Source organism: Alexandromys fortis, unplaced genomic scaffold (assembly GCF_014885135.2).
Source record: "Alexandromys fortis isolate MF-2015 unplaced genomic scaffold, M_Fortis_MF-2015_v1.1 scaffold_50, whole genome shotgun sequence".
Taxonomy (NCBI): domain Eukaryota; kingdom Metazoa; phylum Chordata; class Mammalia; order Rodentia; family Cricetidae; genus Alexandromys; species Alexandromys fortis.
In genome coordinates, this window is record NW_026067932.1 from 3,856,680 (window position 1) to 3,878,303 (window position 21,624).

The 21,624-nt window shown below is 50.0% G+C and overlaps 1 protein-coding gene across 2 annotated transcripts in view; it reads left to right on the forward strand.

The window, feature by feature from the left end:
* Window positions 1-21,624, forward strand: part of Elk3 (ETS transcription factor ELK3) — a 55,760-nt gene that overhangs the window by 15,379 nt on the left and 18,757 nt on the right. For both annotated transcript variants that reach the window (XR_007592405.1, XM_050145729.1), the window contains exon 2: window positions 10,269-10,477. Coding sequence is in view for 1 of the 2 variants with exons in the window: in XM_050145729.1 (XP_050001686.1) it covers window positions 10,271-10,477 (207 nt within the window). In the remaining variant the exon portion in view is untranslated. The remainder of the gene's footprint in view (window positions 1-10,268; window positions 10,478-21,624) is intronic.

Sequence of the window (21,624 nt, forward strand, 5' to 3'; positions counted from 1 at the left end):
TGGGGTACGGGGTGGGGGCAGGGCAGCTGTACCCACCCTGCAGGAACCTCTGTGTTTTACAGCCCCTCTCGTCTTTCAAGACCTGGTCTGCTTTGTTAGTCTGGTTGGTTATCCGGAAAGGTTCCCCCTCCCCACCCAAGTTCTGTGGTTTCTCGCTCTGTGTCCCAGACCTGTGGATACAGGGAGGGGGGACTGGACAACCCAGTGGCTGCAGCCTCCCTTGCAAAATCTAGGCGACTAATTGGTTTCTTTCTTTGATCTAGCTGCCCCATAACACTGTGGTCTGTTGTTTTCCAGTAAGAGAGTAAGCGGAGGTTTGAGTGTGGAAGAGACCTTGCGTGCTCTGTTTGTGTGGCTGGCGACCCGGAGGGTGCACGCGGGACTCAGCCGATCAGAAGCCACTGAGAAAGTGGAGAATGCCTTATTTCTCCCATGAGGGTGATTGCTGAATGGCTGAGATCTTGGAACTGTTATTAAGCATCTATGAAGCCAAATACTTCCACCCCCCCCAGAAAGAAATTGAGATTTAAAAAAATTGGGATTATCATACACCTGGTTAGCAGGGGCTCGTTTTTTATCATGCGCTGTGTTGGAAGTGCTGGGGAGGCTAATGCAGTACTGGCTCAAACACTTAGCCCGCCTAGGGAAGCCTTGCTTCTTACAAGGCAGAAAGGATGGCATTATGTAAGCTTCGCTGCAGCCTGATAGCATGCAGGCTATTATTCTGCGCTCCAGGGCTATACCAGTTAGAATTTCCTTGCATCTTTGAGGTTCATAGGTGTGTGCTCCTCAACATGAGATATTTATTTATCCTGTAGGTGACCCACCTCTTCTCCAGGCCCAGAAAGAACAAGTTGTACCGTAAAAAACGTTGGGAAGTTTGCCATATTAGAGATCAAAGAGGAGCCGCGTGAGGTGGTCTACGGAGAGGTCTGAAGACGGGGGATAAGATAGGACTGGGTTGTGCCCTGCTGGGGTGGGGTGGGAAGTGGATAAATTTGCGGATGTTGGAGGAAGGAGAAAGACATGGTCCCAGTGGAGGCAACGCAGCCATCCATTGGGTTTCCCAAAGAAAACAAGCTTGTACATGAGCCACCAGCAAGCCAGTTGAGCCGCTGCTAACTTACCCACAGATGACACAGCTCAAGGGGAGCTGGGCAGTTTGTGTAGACAGCGGATTGCAGTTCTGTTGTGACAGTGGCTGTAAGTGATTCCTCCTGAAAATTCTCTCCTCAGATGGAAGAATCATTTTTAAAACATGGCAAACTGTCGTGCGTAGTCTAGGGGATAAATTGCTGGGCTGAGCAGTGCCCACTTCTCTTTGCTGTTCTCTCATTCGTTTTTCAAACACAAACCATCTATAACTTATTTACAGACCAGATGAGAACACAGACATTGGTTGTCCCGTGGGAAGAGCTTTGGGGGAACATGAACCTCTTGACTTCATATATTTGCTTTTCATTGTGATGGTTGGCAGTGGCTAAAATGTTTCTTGAAAATAAATGGTAATAATCTTAGGTTCATCTCAGAAAAAAATACTTACCTACCGCTACTGGCGGTTCTCAGCCTGTGGGTTGTTACCCTTTAGGGGAATCAAACACCCCTTTCACAGGACTCACCTAAGATCATCAGAAAGTATAGTTACATTATGATTCATAACAGTAGCAAAATTATAGTTTTGAAGTAACAATGAAATAATTGTAAGGTTGGGGGTCACCACAACATGAGGGTTACAGTGTTAGGAAGATTAAGACCCACTGCCTAAGAGAAAAAGGCTTCAGAGTTTGCAGGTGTTGTGTGTTTATGTACTTATCAAGTTACCTCTTCACACCTTAAAGTTACCTGTCCTGGGTTCTGGCTGGCCCCAGTTGTTTTCCTGTTCTTTGACTTGAGCGGGCTTGTGGTTTCTGTCCATCCCCTTGGATTGCAGTGACGTGGCTACCCTGGGCCCCTTCCTCACTGGACAGGGGGTCCAGCCTGGTCTACATAGGGAGTTAGTTCCAGGGCAGCAATATAGTGAGACCCTGTCTCAAATCAAAGCAGAAAAGGCAAAAGAAGAACGTCAAAGAAGGTCTTTTGACTCTCCCATCAGCCACCTCTGCAACTGCAGAAGCAAAGCTGACCTGCTAAGAGAAACTTCAGGCGTCTGTCAATAGAAACAAAAAACCAGCCAAAACAAGGAAGAACAAGCAAGTAAGCCAGGTTTTGGATTTCTAAGAAAGGCTGCCCAAACCTTTGGCTTTGAGTGAGGCGGCTCCAGCCAATTCACAGGACATCTGGCGCCACCTTGTGGCAGATGGCAAGAAGGGCGCCCTCTGACAAATGGGCCGTCGTTTCTGAGGGGGAGGGGGCAAGGAGATGGGGCCTTAGGAAGGCTCCCAAGTTGGCAGTCTCCCCTTAGTGCATGTGGATTGACAGCAGGGGTGGTCAATCTGTCCCATCTACAGCTTCTTTCACTTTGTGAGTCTGTTCTGGTTTTTTTTTTAAGCAAGAAAAACAACTAGGAGGAATAAAAATCATTTTGTGTTTACTTTTTTATTTTTTAAACTGAGTGTTGAAACACAGAGGCAGGGAACACTCAGAGTATACAGACACGGCCCCTGCCCCCTGCAGTGCCAATGGCCCAACTCTTTCACCCAGTCCTCTCCACCTCTTTGTCTGTTGCCCTAACGGGCTGGCATAGGGAACCCCCATAGATGATGTCACCCACAGACAGAGATTTGTTATGTTAGAGCACTGCCTAATAAATAATAAATTATAGTTTATTAGTAACTAAGTTATTAACTAATACATTATAGTTTATTAGTAACATTGTAATAACAATAATCCCACAAGGCAGGCGTCTTTATCCTCTTGTCACCGTCAGTGCTACCACCATCACCATTATAACCACCACCACTATTACCATGACAACCACCATCACCATTATAACCACCACCATCACCATTATAACCACCACCATCACCATTATAACCACTACCATCACCATTATAACTACCATCATCACTATTATAACCACTACCATCACCATTATAACCACCATCACCATTATAACTACCATCATCACTATTATAACCACTACCATCTCCATTCTAACCACCACCATCACCATTATAACCAGTACTATCACCATTATAACCACCATTACCATTATAACCACCATTACCATTATAACCATCCCCATGAGTCCCATCACTGCTGCTCCTCCTGTCCCCTCATCCAGCTTTAGGGGTTTTCTGTAGCCCTGTCTTCCGATATTGAATTCATCATATTTTTGTTGTTCGTTGCCTGTCTTTTCCACTGGCATGTGAACTCAATAAGGACCCAAGTCCTTTTGTTTACTGATGCATTCCAAATGACTAGACAGCGTCTTGGGCATCTTGGCATAAGATAGGGCAGAAGGAGAGAGAGAGAGAGAGAGAGAGAGAGAGAGAGAGAGAGAGAGGAGGAAAAAAGGAAAGCAATGGAAGGAAACGCGAGCCAGAGAATGGAAAGAATGATGCTTCTGTTCTGGTTGGGTATAGTATATATACATCTTATTTAAAAGAATCTACACTGATGTACTAGTATCATAGCTTTCAATTTAGTTTTTTTCTTTTTATTACCTTTATTTATTCTTGCTGTGTGTGTGTGTGTGTGTACATACACTCGTACTGTCTGGGAACACGTGCCACGGCATGCACGTGGAGGTCAGATGGCAATTTGTTAGAGCTGATTCTCTCCTTCCACTGTGTGGCTGTAGGGGCTGGAATCAGGCAGCCAGACTGTTGGGTAACGTGCCTTTATCCGCCCGCCGAGCTGTCTCGCTGGCCCTGTCTTGTTTTGTTTTTGTTTTGTTTTGTGAGATGTGGACAGGTTTCAGCAAACATCATCTGCCACGTGTGAAGGTAATTGCTCATTTGAATAGGCCGTGAGAGGCTTGGCTTTTGCCTCTGAATTCCATATCATTCTTCAAGAACTCTGGTTCCTGAGTCTTTAATACCCTGCTTTGCCTTTTACACGTAAGCGAGAGGACAGTAAAAAGTGTGTAGTAAAGAAAGATAGGTTGTCAACACCGCTAATGTATCAGTCTCCTTCCTGCCTCTTCAAAGGAGGTTATTCAAACCTGATGAGCATTTTATTTTGTTATTGTAATCATTTAATTGGCATGGTAATTGTATGTATTTATGGGGTGCGCTGTGATGTTTTGGTACTTGTGTACTGTGTGACGATAAAATCGGCAGCATTAGCACACCAAACATTTACCGTCCCTGTGTGGTGAGACTCCAACCCCATCTTCTGGCTACCTGGAAATCCGCAATCCATCACTACTGGCTTAGCCACCCCTCTGTGCAGCAGACCCAGGACTTAGCCCTTCTGTCTGCTGTGACTTAGTGTTCGTTCTGACTGGCCTCTGCCTCTCCACTCTGTCTTCCCCAGGCTCCGGGAACTCTTCTTCTGTACTCTTCTTCTTTGAGACAAGCTTCTTAAGACTGTACTTGGATGGAGTATGCAGCGCTTGGCTCTCTGAACCTGACTTATCCATGTAACATAATGCCCTCCGGGTCGATGGCGAGGTTATCATTTTAATAACCGAACAGCATTGTGTATCTTGCATACCTATCTAATGTACCTACCCACCTGTTGATTGACAAGGTGGTTGATTCCATGTCTTGACTGTGGTGACTAAGGCAGCTATAAACACAGAGGTGAAGATGTCTCTTTAGCATACGGAGGCCATCTCGTTTGAATACGTGCCTCAGCGTGGGATGGCTGCATTGAGATTTCTAGACTCCTCCATGGGCTTTCCTTCTGTAGCTGTGCTAATGCGTGTAAGGATGTTCATGCCCACACCGGACAAGGTGATCTAACAAGATCTCCACCCCAACAAGACCTGGCCTGGACATTCTAAAGTAAAAGGAGCCCTGAAGAGGGCTGGTGAGTTCAGTGGCTTCTGCATGTATTCTCTTTATTCAGAGTCAGCTCTGTAGACGTAGGAAAGGCCATCGTGGGAAGGAAGAACCTTGCAGGCAGCAGGCTGGAAGCAAACTCAGAGGACTATGGCAAGTCGGGACAGCCATTCTGTGGCGAGAGTGTGCCTTCTAAAGCTGAGTGATGCTGTATGGGAGGGAAGGGCATAGAAGACACGGATGGGCTGGTGGGGTGGCATAGCAGATGAGGTGCTTGCTGGCAAGCTTGGAGTTCTATCCCTGAGAACCAGCTGCACAGACTTTCCTCTGACTTCCGTCCATACATTCTTAAGCTCCAGTGCGTACCTGCAGCCCCCTCACAGAGATTTTTTTTTACAGGTTGGTATTGAAATACCTGATAAAATTCCATATATTCAAAATAAGATCTGGGCAGGGCAAGAGAAGCATTTTCTAATTGGCCAATTAACAAACGACAGCCACAAAGAGTGTTGTGTTTTCATTGTATGGAAACTTTAAGAATGGCTTGAGTGTAACGTGGTCATTATTAGAGGCTGGGAAGGGTCGGGATGCTGGATAAGGGAGGTTCTGGATAAGGGAGGTTCGACTGCAGAGACCAGTGCACATACCTGGAGAAGCAAGTTCTGTTCTGGGGACTCTATACTTTATAATAATTGATTTTTTAAAAAAAATCTTATGAAGACGTAGAAGACAGAGTTCTGAGGCTCCAAAAATAAAGAGGCAAGAATTCACCATCTTGATTTGATGGGTGCCGTTTGTGTGTGCTAACGTATCCTGACCCAACAAAAACCAAAGTTGGAGGAAAAAAAAACACACACACACACACACGCGCGCGCGCACACACACACACACACACACACACACACACACACACACACACACACACTTCAAAGCCTTCCCTGGAATGGATGTGGGAGCTCTTGTCACATTGTCTCCTTGCTCGCATTTCTTTCAATTGTTCAATTCATTGGAAGCTAGCACGTCCGGGCAGCCAGCCAAATGAATGTCAGCTGATGACACATTGTAACATAAAGCAGGCTCAGCTGCCAGGACATTGTATCAATGCGGTGTTACAATATGATACAGTCTCGTGCATATGATGTAGCCATACAAATGTTTGCCGTGGTCTTATAGCCAACATCCAGCAATATAGGAACACCCCGGGGCTAAGCTTTCTTGAATTCTTCTCTAGGAAGTCCTACAGAAAACTGAGTTAAGTACAGCACCCACAGTTCTTAGAGTGTACCCCCAGGTGCATACGTCAGAACTTTTTCTCTTCCTGGGCATTCCAAATGACACGTATTGTAGCTGGGAGGAGGGCGCCAAGTGACGCATGGTTGCTTGTGAAAATGGCTGCAAGTTACAAAGCTTAATGCCATAATTAAAATGAGTAGAAGAAATGGGGGTCAAAGAAATACAGCTTGTGCCCTTGAGGAGAGAGGACAAGAGTTGTGTCCTCCACTGGTGGCCCACCTGTGCCTCGTCTGAGCTCTCTGGTCCCATGAAACATGGCTGGATGATGGGGGTTCAGAGCCTCCTTGTGCCTCTGTGACACCCCCACCCCATCCCCAGGACAACTTCTACAGCGGTGGGACTATGAGGTGGCTAAAAGAGAAAGTGTGTCTGGCACTCACCACCGAGTAGTGTGTGGCTTGGGCTCCCAGCACCAAGTAGAACTCCGTGTGAATCAGTCATCAAAACTGGGGCGCCTAGCAGGGCAAAGCGGCGGCTAGACTTTGAGGAGGAGCAAGTTTGTGTGTGCTGGGTGGGACGCTTTAGTTACCTCCAGGGAACTCGGTTGCTCGCAGCAGCTTGCATGATCCCTTCTTGCTCCAGCTTGCTGCCTCCCAAGCTGGGCTCTGGCCTGAGAGTTGTTGGGTGGCTCATACTCTTGCCTTCTCTGGACCCATTTCCCCCATTTCCAGGATCTGGGAGTCCCTGCAGCTTGGTGCCCCGTCTCCACCATCTATCCCCTGTCTGTTCCCTTTCTGTCCTTTCATGCCCCTCTGAGCCCCAGAGGACATCCTAATGAAGGGAAGAACACATATGTGTGATGTTGTTGTAGCAGTCAGTTTTTTCTGTAGTGGTGCCATGTAACAAACTGGCCCAAGATCCTCAGCTTGTTCACTGTGGCATTTATTTTACTTACGTTTCTGTTTCTTCAGACTGGGTCCAGGCCAGCCCTTGATAAAGTTCAGGTCTGCTCTGTGTCTCTTCACTTCAACCCAGTATTTCGCTGACTAGATAAAGACACATGGCCAAGCCCAACTCTCAGTGTGCTGATGACAAAGGAACCCACTGCACTGTGGTGCTGCCTGGCCCCTTAAAGGAGCAAAGCAAGGAAGATTTGAGAATAAATTCTGTTGAAATAGGAGCGGCGGGGCTGCGTCCCCAGCACCCCGGCTGCCTGCTAGCTCATGCCCGAAATAACAACACACAAATTGTATTCTTTTAAACACTGCTTGCCCATTATATCTAGCCTCTTCTCGGCTAACTCTCACACCTGGACTAGCCCATTTCTAATAATGTGTGTAAGCACCCCAAGGTGCGCTTACCGGGAAGATTTTAGCCTACGTCCATCCTGGGTCTGAGCTGCATGGGAGAACAGAGCCTGGCGTCTCTGCTCCAGAGAGCAGAGCTGTTGAGTCTCTGTGGAGTCTTACCTCACTTCCTCTTCCTCCTGTTTACTCCTCCCAACTATGTTTTAACCTATCAGGGCAAGCAGTTTCTTTATTTAATTAACCAATGAAATCAACAGATTGATATATGACACTCCCACATCAAAATTCTATCGTATTCTTGGTATCCAGACTGTGGCCAAAGCTTTGGACAATCATTGATTTTAAATAAGGTGGAAACGCTTAGTAGCTGTGCAAAGGACCCTGCTCGAAGGGGCAGAAAGAGGAAGCCGGTTTGGAAGGCTTCACAGAGAGCTCTAGGGACCGAGGAAGCCACATGGGACCCCCCTCACCAATCCCAGGTCGTGCTGAGCCCTCTTTCCTGTGCCCAGGTTGGAGCTCATAGAAAGAATTCTAGGGGACACCCCCAAGAACCTGGGGAGACCATGGTATAAAATACACTGATGCCTTTGCTGTATTCTGTCTCCTGTGGAACAATACTGGTTCCTGGCAGCTAAAGGTTCAGGGTTGCTGGGTATGGTCCCACCTGGGAGAGAGAGAGAGAGGGAGGCAGGCCTAACCCTTGCCTTTCTGCAGAACTCCAAACTGGCTGACATCTCTCTGCCTCTCCAGGAAAGTTCCTCTGAGTGGCCACTACGTTTCACAGATATTTAAAACACTCACTGCCAGAAGGTTTGGCCAGAGACACCCAAGAATTTGAACCGTGTGTGGCTTATTTGAGCTCACTGGGAGCTGGAGCCGTGACATTGCGCATCCTGCCAGGAGCCCTTACAGAGCTTGGGAGTTGTTGGTGCAGTTTGAAGTCAGAAGCGGTGGTGCCGACTCTCCCAAACCCAGTGACCACTGTGGTGAAGGCGGACCTCTTTAAGAATACTCCTTTTAAAGACTTACAAATAAAACGCCCCGTGGGTGTTTGTAGCATGTTCTTAGTCTGGATTTTCTTTAACAGAGACACCCACGTGGCCCCCATGTTGCTTAGAGAAACAATAAAATTCTTTCTTCTGCCTGGGCCTGTGAGAGGAAGCAGGAAGTGATGCTTGTAAGGGGTGACTGGGGGCTTTCATATGGCAAGTGGGGTGACTGCTGTTAGGATCAGGGCCCTGGCCTTGCTGGCCAGGCGTTCTGCCACTGAGCAATACTCCAGCCCTCTGGAACCTGCTGCTGGAAGAGGCAGAAAGATGTCAGCCAGTTTGAAGGTCTGTCTGCCTAAAGGGAACTGCTGGGCCTGCCTCTCTCTCTCTGGCTCCTTGGCCACCTGGAAGCTGCTCTGTGAAGGGCAACGGAGAAGAACAGCCAAGGGACTCACTGTAGAAAACGCCTCAAGGCCATTGTTCTGTCTTCCTGGTGTCTTTCTCGCTGTCCTTCATTGCTGTCAGCCTGGGCTGTCGCAAGGACCCCAGTGTCTCCTTGCTGCCGTCTGGGGGTCCCCTCATTCTGTTGGCTGGTCTCCATCTCACTTGGCTTTTGTACATCTTGAGGTAGAAGCCTGGCGTCCACCTTGGGGTCTTTACTGAGCTTTCTCAGCTCAACATCAAAATCCCAGCTCCATCTGCCCCGGTCAAAACACCCTCAGTGTTTGCTCATGGCATTTGGTCTGCAGGAAAGCGTTTCCTAATTACATGGATGATGATGAAAAAAGTGGGCGGGGCTGGAAAGCTGGCTGTGCGTGTCTCAGGGTGCCTGCCAGCAAGCCGGACAACCCAAGTTCAATTCCCAGGACCCCGTGGGAGGAAAGAATGGACTGCTGCAAGTTGTCCACACACATGTATGCATGGGTGCACATGTACACCAAACACAATAAGTGTAATAAAACACGGGGATAATGTCTTATGAATACACTCAGCTGATCAAAATTCAGAACCTCCCATGCTCCCGCTTGGACTCCCGCATGGATGTGTTGGAGTTCACCAGGTTCCAAGAGCTAGAGAGCAGCGCGTTAGGAGGAATGAACGTCAGAGTGTGTGCTATGGGCACAGGTGGAGGATGACATCTTTGTGGGATTTCCTCTCCTGATGGGACAAACCCTTCAGACCTGTGTACTTGAGACTGGGGGGCTGGAGCGACTGACAAGTGTCTGGGGAGTTAACGCCCTCTTCTGTTGGCAATGACTGAGTCTTTACGTTCATCAGCGTCTGCTGACTGGGCATCAGCTCTATGTAAGCATTGTCCTGGGTTCTGAGATTGTGGACCGTGCAAAGAGTGGCCAAGTCCCTTCCCTGAAATGCTGGCTGTGTCATAGTTCAACCAAGGGATGCTGAGTCTTCACTACCCCAGGCCCCTGCGTAAACTCATTTAACCCCAGCGGGTGCTCATGGCCACATTTCAACAAGTAAAGGCTGGAGAGTGACCAAAACACAGTTGATGTGATGGGTGGGAAAAGATAGAGCTGAGCCAAGGAAGAGTTGAATGGGGGCTTAACTGCGTTGTTGGTTCCTTTGGTTTGTTTATTCTGTGCCGTTCCCAGTGCCGGGTGACTTGGATGATTCGTATGTAACCAATTCCAGGATCCCGGGGCACCGCTCTTGTGTTTCTGGATCAAAGCTGATTGCAATGGGGCAAGCCCAAGTCTGTGTGTAGTTAGGCGGTCCATCAGGATGGAGTGGAAAGAGCTCTCTATGACGGCTCTGTGCGGTAGAGCCGTGGGTAGCCCGTGCCCTGCAGGCCCCAGCTCTGACCTACCTGCCTTCCCCACCTCCTGCAGGTATGGAGAGCGCGATCACGCTGTGGCAGTTCCTTTTGCACTTGCTGCTGGACCAGAAACATGAGCACCTCATCTGCTGGACGTCCAACGACGGCGAGTTCAAGCTCCTCAAGGCGGAAGAAGTGGCCAAGCTCTGGGGCCTCCGCAAGAACAAGACGAACATGAACTACGACAAGCTGAGCAGAGCCCTGAGATACTATTACGACAAGGTAAAGCAACCCTCAGCCCCATGGGGCGGGGGGAGGGCGGGAGGGGGAGGTGGGAGAACGCCTTGCCTCTCCTCGTTCATTGGCCAGGGGCAGATGAGCCGGTGCTGTGGATCAAATTGAAAAACGGGCGGTGGCTCAGAGGCAGTTCAGCCAGGGAAATGCTTGACCTGTAGGCACAGGATCTAAATGCCAGCTCTGGAGTCCACAAAAAGGCCTGGAGTGGTAGAGTATGTGATTCCAGGACTCACGGGCCAGCCTTGCTGGTCTGTCAGTTCCAAGCCGCTTAAAGACCCTGCTTCAAAAAAAAAAAAAAAAAAAGATTGATGTTTGGAACCCGATGAATAATGGTCACATGCACACCCAAGGAAATGGGGGTTGCTTATACTTTCGATTTTGAGAAAAACCTGTGAGGACTTTGCCTCCTGTGGAAACCTTTAGGATGTTATGGGGACTCCGATCTTGTCTCCCACCTTCTCAGGTGTAATTTGCTGAAGAAGGCTGCTGGCAGCAGGGTAAGGTGTCAGGTGGCTCTGGGGACAGAATCAGAAGTCAAGTCTGGGAAATCCGTCTGTTCTTTCTGGATGGGGGTGCAGCCAGAAGAGCCTTTCCTGGGGAATGATAGTTTGGGGTGCAGTATTTGACCTCTGTGTGCTCGAGGTAGAACCCAGAGCCTTGTGCATGCTGAGCAAGTGATCCAGCCCTGAGTTACCCTCCCAGCCCTGGCTGGACACCTTATTACTATTAATGACCTGGCATCTCAGTATCCCTGCTTGTGAAATGGGAATCATGGCCATTCCTGACCTAGGGTCTCAGTGAGGATCTACTGAGCTATTGCATGCTCAGTCCTTATATCTGTGCTTGCTGTGTGACATTTGACTTGTTAGTAACTTCCCTAGTTAGAAGCAAAGCCAGTATTAAGAAGGTGAGAGACAGAGCACTATAATTTTTTTAAATACTAATTTTATGTATATAGGTGTTTTGCTTGCATGTATGTTTGTGCACCACATGTGTGCAGTACCCGTGGATGCCAGAAGAGGGCGGTGGATCCCCAAGACTGGAGTTACAGGCAGTAAGGTACTACCATATGGGAGCTGGGAATTGAACTTGGGCCTTGGAAAGAGCAGTCAGTGCTCTTAACCATTGAGCCATCTCTCCAGCTTCTAGAGTACTTTTTAAAGTCAATCACAGCACAGTTGCCAAAGCCAGGAAGGTTGGCGTGAGTGTAATTAATTTCCCACCAATTAGTTAGTGTGCTTGGTAGGGCAAAATCCCTTCTATTTTGGATAAATGTATCAGATCTGTAATTATTGGGCATTTCCATCTGAGCCCCTGCTCGCTGACTGTTTTAGCTTCCCGGACATAAAAGCTGAGAGTCCCAGTAAACAAAGTCAGCTTTTGTTCTGGGTTCACTATTCGTATGGAAAGGTGAATTTAAAACTGATTTAACTATTGGTTCCTGATCTATATTTAGCACCTTCTGTCTGCAAACCTCTTTGGAATCGCAGACAGAAGGATCACACGTTTCAGGAAGTGACGACGTCATTAATTATAAGGAGCTCCGTCCTGTCCTCCTAATTGCAAGTGATTATGTCATTGGCGAGCCAAAGGTGCTTCCCATTAATGTGGCAATTAATTAATCCCGGCTTAATGCAGAGTCCTGCGAAGATGTAAAGGCACTTCTCAGCTAATTGCACTGTCTGGAAGCCAAGCAGATGGCGTCTTGTTTGCATTTTCCCCAGGTTCTATGTTCTGCCATGGGAACTGGGGGCCCCCACAGGAAAACAGTCTGCCTTGCCTGCTGGCAGGGAGCCCGGAAGCTTGGCCTTTCCATTGTTTTAAATCAGGGTGTCGAAGAAAAGAGGGCTTGCCTCAGTGCCTGGCACAGGAGTCACCTCTTCACCGCTCGGGCATTGCACCTGAGGGTGTACGTAATGTCCCGTCAGCAGGAAGGGGTCTGTGTCCTGCGCGGGGGAGTGACTGTCGGTGGCTGGCAGTGTGGCTGTTGTTGAGCCAGCACCTGGCCCAGCGCTCTAGAGAGAGCCGCATCAGTCTGGAAAAGTGCCTCCCTCACAAGCTGAGACACTGGAGAGGAGCTGGGCACGATGGCTTCCGCTTGCAGTCCCAGCGCTGAAAGACAGAGACAGTAATCATTGGGGCTCCCTGGCCAGGTGGCCCAGCCTGATAGGTGAGCTCCGGGCCAGAGAGAGACCCTGTCTCAGAAGAGGTGACTTGTGTTCCTAAGGATGACACCTGACGTCCTCTGGCCTCCACATGCATGTGCATGCTTGTGTATACACACACACACACACACATGCACACCTGCATGTACACACAAGTATACATACTCACAAGTACACATTCATACACAAATACAATTCACATACATACACACACACAAGTCCATAAGTATATGCACACTTGTACACACAAGTATAATATATATATACACAAGCACACATGAATATATACACATGTATGCACAAATACAATTCTCATCCACATAAACACAAGCACACACATGCATATACAAGTACAATATACACACACACAAGCACACAGATATGTACACACATATACAATTTGCACACATACATAGATGCAAACACAAGTACATAAAAACACATGTATACACAAGCACAATATACATACACAAGCACACATACATGTGCCCACACGTATGTACACATAAGTATAATTCTCATACACACAAACACATACATGCACACACTTTTTTTTTTAAAGGTAGTTTCATAGCTGTCAGGGGGCATATTGCGGCTTTCTGTTAGGTATCTAGGGACCTGGCCTGGCGTGGGCACTTCCTATTGAACTAGATGACTTTAAACTAAATGACACTCCATGAGACAGGTCCTGGCCCGGCCCTCCTATACGAGACAGAACATGTGGCCTTGGTTAGGAGACTACTCTAGGCCAAGCAGCCAGTGAATGGCGGGGCCTGGCGGCTGCTCCATATCATTCTTTAACATAAACCTTGACTTCTACTTTAGAATCCCTGATTTCAGGTAGGCTGCCCCTATGCTGTTCTAACCTCAGGAGGATTTTTTTTTTTTTTTTTTTATCAAGAGCTGTAGTACTGAAAAGTCCAAACAAATGCCACGCATTAGCTTAAGCCCAAACTCTGGGGCCCTGGTGGCCACCGTGGCCAGCTTGCTAGACTTGTCCCGCCCCTCTTTCTGGGGGCAGAGCATGATCCAGTCATGTGACCTTGAAGTAGCCCAAGAGCTGGGACTTGGCAGTAAAGTCAGGGGCTTCTAATGCCTCTCCTGTCTGAGTGTGGTGTTCAGGCTCAGCCACAGAAAGGCTGGCCCCACACAGGTGTTCACGCCCATGTTCCCAGGACAGCTGACTCTGATCTGCAACACTCCCAAGCGATGAGAAGCACTCTTCCGCCTCTGCCTGTCTTTGTTGCTCTTACAGAACACGCGAGACTGGGTAGTGAATAAAGAAAGGAGTTCTGGAGACTCGGAAGCATAGCAGTGGCTCTGCAAAGGGTGACACACAGTCACACAGCTAGACAATGGTGTCACGGCAGGAGCCTGCGTTAGAAGTAGACCGAGGGGGGCCCATTCTCTTATAACATCCCACTCTCATTGGATCAAACCCTGCAAGAACATCTCCTCCACACCCTTAGTGACACGACACTTGATTACATGGCACGGTCCCCAACTCTTAAAGGTGCCGCCTTGCCACACTGAGGACTTGACTTCTGACTTCCAAACTCTGGGGACACGCTCCAGCTGTAGCCACTGACTCTCAATCCAGTTTAAAAAGAAAAGAGGAGGAGGATGGAATGGGGGGGGGGGGAATGGAAAGGGAAGAAAGGAAGGAGGTGAGAGGAGGTGGGAAGGAGGCACAGAAGAGCCAAGAGGGAAGAGCAGGAGGAAAGCGGCCGCTATGTCACTAAGATCATTTATTTTGAGTCTTCTGGCTAACACGTCCGGTTTCGCCTGCAGCACCAGTGCAGTGGGCTAGATCAGTGAAATTGGTTCACACCTCTGATGTCTGATAGCATGAGACTGGCCGTCATGGCTGGCATAAATGTCACACCTCTCATGGAAGGGCTGCTTGGATCAGGGTCTCAGTGGGTGTGAAGCCCTTGGGCCACAGGGGCATGGTGTGATGCGCCCCGCCTTGCTCTGTTTTTCAGGCAAGGAAGGGGGAGTGATCACAGACTCAGGCTGGTCCCCTCTGTTTCTCCGTGTCCCTGTGACTGCCGTCCACCTCTTTTTCCCCCTCCTTCCTCACACTCAGCCAGTGAGTGGCATAAATCTGTGGCTGTCTCACTCAGCAGCCATGGAAGTTTTTATCTGTTGTCTTGTCTGGCCTTCTCTAGCTCGCCTCCTTTCCCTGGTGGCTGGAAATGCACATCCCTTGGTTTGTCCTAATAGGGAAGTTTCTCTGCCAGAGCAGACAAGCCCGTGAATAGCATTATTTTCATATGGTATATGTTGTATTTTTAGCTTGTTCCGGCATATTAAAAGTGTAGCAGAGGAGAAATGTGGTCATGGGTATAAAGATACACACAAGACCCCGAGGGAAGATACCATATGTATTTGTGGCAACTGGCAGTGTCCCTTTGAAACACATGCCCTCCAGCCCCCAGGTTGTATAGAGAGGTAGGCATGGTGAGGTGTTGGGAGCAGTGAGACCCCAGATCCTGAATTTCTTGTAAACAACTTGTTTTCCCCTGATCTGAGTGCCTACAGCTGCTCTGAGCACGAGAACCTCAGGAGTTCCTGATGGCAGGAGAGTGGTTTCTGGTGGGTTTAGCTGGGGCACGGCTATCTCTATATAATCTGCCCCTGAACACAATAAAGGGGGCATTTTTGGGGAATTCAAGGATGACCCGTGTCGCTGTCTCTCTGTCTGTGTGTGTCTGTGTATTTTAACCTCCAGCCCCCTTGCCCGAAGCTTGCGAACTGGGTGCCAGCGCACAGAGCATAGACAGGGCGGCGCAGTGCGCTGCAATTGGAGGTCTTTACTGAGATAGCGGCAGTGAGGGGTTTGGATTAGCTGTCTGTTTTGGAGATCAGCTGGGGGAGGGTCCGTCTCTCCGGGCCTGCCTTAGCCTCTTTTTTATAAATGTATTTATTTACGTGTGAATAGGTTTGTATGTCTTAGTAGTGTGTGCACATGTGTGTGGGTACTCATGGAAGCTAGAGGTCAATGAGGGCTCTACCTGGCTCACTCTCTATCTCATTTTTTGAGACGCAGTCTCTAGGTGAGCCTCGGGGATCCTTCTGACTCTCTACCCAGGTTACAAATGCACACCAGAAATCAGAACTGAGGTTCACTTTACTGACAGAGCCATCCCACCCCCATTCCTCTACCCCATTTCCCTGCTGGTACTGAGGACTGGGCCCTCACATGCTAAGCAAGTACCCTCTCCTTTGTATGCAAAAAGAGAAAGACAATAGAATCTATTCGAGGGGTCATGGCGGATAGGCTCAGTGGCACCTGCCCACCCTCCTGACACCCTGCCCAGCACTTGACATGTACGACAAAGCCTTGGCCAGAGTCATGACGTGGGTCACCATATTTCCCTACCACTAATTTTAAAGTTTTGGGTGGATGCAGAGGAGGAAAGTGAACCCTTGTACCAACCTCTGGAAAAGGTGTGTGGAGAGAGACCGCTCCCGTCTAGGCAGTGTCGGGAGCCCTTTGGTCGCTGTTCACAACCAAGAGCGGCCAGCAACTATACCAGATGCTCGTTTCTACGTAGTTAGGCTGTTCTGAAAACCCTCACACATTTGAACACCCCTCCTGTCCCTCGGCTATTTCTTTGAAAATGTCCCTCCCTCCTCTTACGTGGTTCAGAGGCTTATGGGACTGGGGACAGAGACACACAAGTCATCCCCACCCCCCAAAACGGTGAGAAGTGGTAGCATAGACATGGTGCCAGGTCTTTTGGAAGAGGGAGGTAAGGAGAGAAAACTACGGGAGGCCAAGGTACTTGACCTAGGGTTACTGGGCTCAACCCGAGTCCAGCTGTTGCCAGGCTGGGAGAAGGATACTAAGCAGGAAACACTTTGTGGGAAGATCGGACATGCATGTGTTTGATCTTTCCCAGGGCAGAGTATTTGCTTAGGGACTGAGGTTGAGATGAGACCGGGGCGGGGATGTAGAGAGAGAAGCATGGGGCATCTCATGTTGCACTCGGTGAGAGCCAATAAAGGCTGGAAAGCGAGAAGGAGCCAGGACTGGATTTGGATCCGCATCTCCTCCGGGGCTCCTCCGCATTGGATTTCACACGCTGCTCTGATCTTTTTGGCCAGTTACTGAGCAGGCTTTTTCCACACTGGGTGAACTGGCCTGGTCATGACATCAGATCCAGGGCCTGCTGCAGCCCGCCTCTCCAGCACGCAGGGGACAGGGATGGCAGGTGACATACTGCCTGGCACTCCCGGAGCTCAGGGAAGCAGCTGCTCAGGGAAGCTGACGACATCCACCACGGTTGCTACATGAAGAAGACCCGGAAGCTTACTCAGTCCCTTATCCTTTCCCGTCCAGCAGACCTTTTGTCTCTGTTGTCGTTGGCAGAGAACGTTCATCCATCCTGGGGTGAGACTGGAAATCCTGCCAGTTCCCTTCTCATCCGCAGATGAAAATGACGATAGCAATAGGCAGTCCTCTGGTCGCCACAGCAACGTCCCAGCCGATCCTCCCAGGGCACTGAGTGATCTTCACCTAATTGGAAGGAAATTAGGGGGAGCAGTCCGGGCAGAGCCACTGGCAGCAAATCCCAGGAAGTCGAATGGATCACCTTCTTAGCTTAATTGGGTAATTCATTTTAAATGGGGTGTACGATCACGATGAGAAAATGTTGGTATTAATAACATATATCTGAAGTCAGCTGCCTGTGCCCAAAAGCCTGGCTCTGGTGGAGTCTTTTAATACCCCAAAATAAATTTAGAGAATATAAAAGGATACGTTTTCACAGTGGAGACAGAACAAGAGTTCAGCAAGTGTTCCCACCCTGGAACATTTCTAGAATGTCTGTCTGGGCTGTTGTCATAGTGTTCTGCCTATGGTTGAGATTCTTTCTGCCTGGCCCTGGCCTGTGTATGAGAACCTGAGTGGTCCATTAAGTGTCTTTGTACCATGTCAGCTCTTTAGATGGGGGGGGGGGGGGACAACAGATGGTACCTGGGCTTCTGTCCAGAGGCCAAGGAGGGTAACCAGGACTTCCCTGCATGAATTTGGCCCTGGAAGCTGCTCGGAGACCTGTATGTAGCTGAGCTCTCTTTTGGAGGGCTTCCAGGATGGCCACCTTGCCCCCGGAGATGACAGCCAGCCTAAGAAGTCAGGCTGCGGGAGTGCAAGGGACCGGATACCACGCGTTAAATTCGGGGAGGGGGGTGCTTTCTGTCTTGCCCATGCTTCCAAGCCAGTGTCCCTGTAGCACTCCGCATTCCCCCAAATAAGGTGGTTGCTAAGAAACAGGATGAGGCAGTCTCCAGAGCTGCTGCCGTGGGTGCCCAGCTGCCGGGGCTCTCACAGCCTTGCCAAATTGCTGCATCAGGCGCTTACCCTAGCCCACACCGAGTCCCCCTTGGCAGGCACCGGCGTTCCTGCTCTGGGCTCTTAGCTGCAGGAAAATTTAGGGATTGTGTAGACAAACTGACAAAAAAAAAAAAAAAACCGCTAATGTTCACATCATATCATACCCTCCCACCACCCACCAGCCACCAGCTGCTCCTCTGGGCAGCCTCTCCCCCACTTCCCTCACGGGCTCGGCTCCTACCCCAGATGGTAATGCCAGGAGGGAAGCTCACGTGTATGGGGCGTGCTGGGCCGGGTTCTGCGCTAGGCATTGCACACCTGCTAACAGTTGTCCGGCTCCCAGGACACCTGGCCTCGTGGCCAGTGACGGACCCATTCTAGAGACGGAGACAATGAGTCCCAGGGGAGTTTGAGTAGCGCACCCAAGATGCAGCAGCTGCTTAGGGTCAAGCTTCAACCTAGGCATTTTAGCCACAGGGCTATAGGTGGGAAAAGGGAAGTTAGGGATCCCACGGGTGTAGATTGCTGGGGGGCCCTGTGAGTGCTAAGTCTTAAGGGCTCCGAGCTAGCTGAGAATGGGAGGGGTGGGTTGGATCACCCCTACTTCTGGAACATGCTTTCTAAAGGAAGCCAGGGTGAGGGCTGGGGAGATGGCTCAGGGGCCAAGACCACTTCCTGCTCTTCCGGAGAACCCAGGATTTCCAGGTTTCTGGCACACAGATGGGGGTTCCCAATCATGTATGACTTCAGTCCCCAGGGGATCTGACACCCTCTTCTGGTCTCTGTGGACACTAGACTCTCATGCGGTGCCCATGTTGTAGATGCAGGCAAAAATACTCCTGCACATCAAATAAAAATAAGTCTCAAAAAGAAACAAGAAATTATCAAGCCGGGCACAGTAGTGTACACGTTTACCCAGTGTACAGGGAGTAGAAGCAGACAGAGTATGAAGACAGTCTAGCGAACGTTGTGAGTTCTAGGCCAGCCAAAGCTGCATGAGACCCTGTTTCAGAGACGGGGGCGGGGGGAGGTATGGGGGCAGGCAGGAAGCCAGGTTGGCATTCCCCTCCTGTCTACGGTTGTACCACTCTGGCCCTGGGAAATCCCCAAACTCTCCTTACCATCTGGCCTCACTCTACCGGTTTTGAACCTTCCTACCTCTGGGCCTCATCATGAGCCCCGCCCACCTGGCCTGCGGGCTCCATTCTGACTGTTCCTCTGCACCTGTACTGTGTTTAGACTCCTTCTTCCCTGTCCTGTTCCCCTTCCTCTCTCTGCGTCTCCTTCACTGGGCCCCTCTGCCTGTTCTGTCTTGACATTGCCACCATCTCCACAGTGTCTGCTGTGGCGGCTTCCTGTCACTGGAGAAGTGTGGGCGAGGCGGAGCCGGCACCCTCCGTAGCATAGGAGGAAAGCTGTCGTTGTGAAATGTCAGCGCGGAAGAAACCACCTCGCCCCGCCCACCGCACCTCTGACAAATGGCGATGCTGAATAGAAAGTATCTTAGTTTTCTATTCCTGGGGAAAAATACTGTAACCAAAAGCAACTTGAGGAGAAAAGGGCTTTTTATTTTTATTTTTATTTTTTATTTTTTTTTCTGTCAGGAAGGGAAGTCAGGGCAGGGACCCGGAGGCAGGAGCGGATGCAGAGCCCATGGAGGAACACTGCCTACTGGTTTGTTTCCCGTGACTGGTTTACCTTGCTGTCTTACACCACTCCTGACTACCTGCCCAAGGGGGCACCGCCCACAGGAGGCTGGGCCCTCCCAAGTCAATCATTAATCAGGAAAAATGCCCCACAGATTTTCTACAGGCGATCGGATGGAGGTTCCTTTCCCCACAGGACCCTAGCTTGTGTCGAACAGACACAAAGCAAGCCAGGACAGTGCCGGAGGCTGAGCCCTAGACTCCGTCTCCAGTATGGAATGTCAAAAATCTGGCAAAGCCGGGGTGAGAGTATTTCTGTCCACCTGTGGCCCTCATGTCCCCGTGCCAGCTGCTATCATTAGAGTTGTCCACTCAAAATGGAGAACCGTTGTAGTTAGTCCCCAGTCCAGCCCGGGGAGGGTTTGTGCTGGCAGAGTAGTCTTATGGTTCAGTTTAATTAAGGACAAACACCCTTACAGGAATGTTCTAAGGGAGCCAGGATGGAGTTAGGACTGAACCTAGCAAGCAGCATCCGCGAAGTGAGCAGGGGAGAAGGACGCCCTCAGCATCCAGCTCCCAGGGAGGGGCTTCCCGCCCTGCCAGACCAACAGGAAGAGGGGTTCTCAGGGTGCCGTGAGTGGCAAGAGCCCTCGCAGTGTTAAGTTGCTGCGTCTGGCGAGCCGATTCACACAGCAGTTTACTAACGCCAGAAAAATAATCTTAACCCAAACCACAAGAAAACCTCCCAGCCGGGAGCTGGTGGAGCCGGCCAACTCTGAGCCAAAGTCAGGGTGTATTATTCTTAGAAGTTTGCGATTGTGTGTGTGTGTGTGTGTGTGTGTGTGTGTGTGTGTTTGTGCGCGCGCGCATGCGCGGATGGGCTCCAAATGTACCAGTTAGACAAAAGGAGTCCCGGCTCTGCCCAGCCTGGTGCCAGGCCAGCATCCAGTGCGGAAGACGTGTATGCTGGGCACTCCACAGAGGCAGCAGCTCTGCTGAGCACAGGTAATTTAAGAAGAACTCCAAGGCTGCGGTAACAGATATCCCCAGACTTGGTAGATCGAAGCAACAGAACTTTGTTGTCCTCTCCCCCAAAGGAAGCCATAAGTCTAAAGCAAGATATCAGCTGGGCCCTTGGATGGTTTCAGGGAAGACCCTCCCTCTTCCAGCATGGTGGACCCAGCCATCCTTGGTGTCACACAGCTGGAAGCTCCATTCTCTGTGTTCGTCTTCACACGTGTGTCCTTCCTGCGTGCCCCTCCCTGTCCTCTTCTTATAGGACACTAGTCACTGTGCTTCCTGCTTACCCTGAGTCTCAGCACCCTTGGCCAGTTTCACCAGCAGAGGCCTTGTTTCCAAATAAGGTCACATTCTAAGGCTCTGAGTAGGCCTGAGTTGTAGGGGGAATACCATTTACCCACCATGCCGTGGGAGTAGAGGAGGCCACCTAGTTAGAAGCAGCTCAGGTTGAGGGGGGTCAAGGAATCTTTTAATAAGTGCTCCTTGGGGGTAAGTGTGAGGAGGACCCTTACCTAAAAACAAATCTATAGCTGATTATAATCAAGCTCACGAACTGCTTGGGGCCCTGGCAGTGCACAGGCCTCAGGCTGAGGCAAGTCAGGACCTGCACTGCCCACCTCGCTACCATCCGGAGGCTTACAGAACTCACTCTGGTTCCGTTTCGCAGAGCCTGGGCATTTCCAGGGGAAGGTGTCTCTTGGGGTTTTGTGGGCCGGTTTGCTGGTTAAGGACAGGAGACAATGAGGGTGGCTTCTGTAGGGCATTGTGTTCTAACTCCGGAGAGGGGACACCTCAGGAGAGCGAGTCGGCCTCCCGTCTGTACGCGACCTGGATGGTGACCTTATGTGGGGTGCTGGCTGGGAAGCCGGTAACTTAGCGACATACCACCCCTGCTGCTGGACTGTGGGAGCTCAGAGCAAAGCCTTGGGGCTCTCATCTGTGAAATGGGCGTGAGTGGGT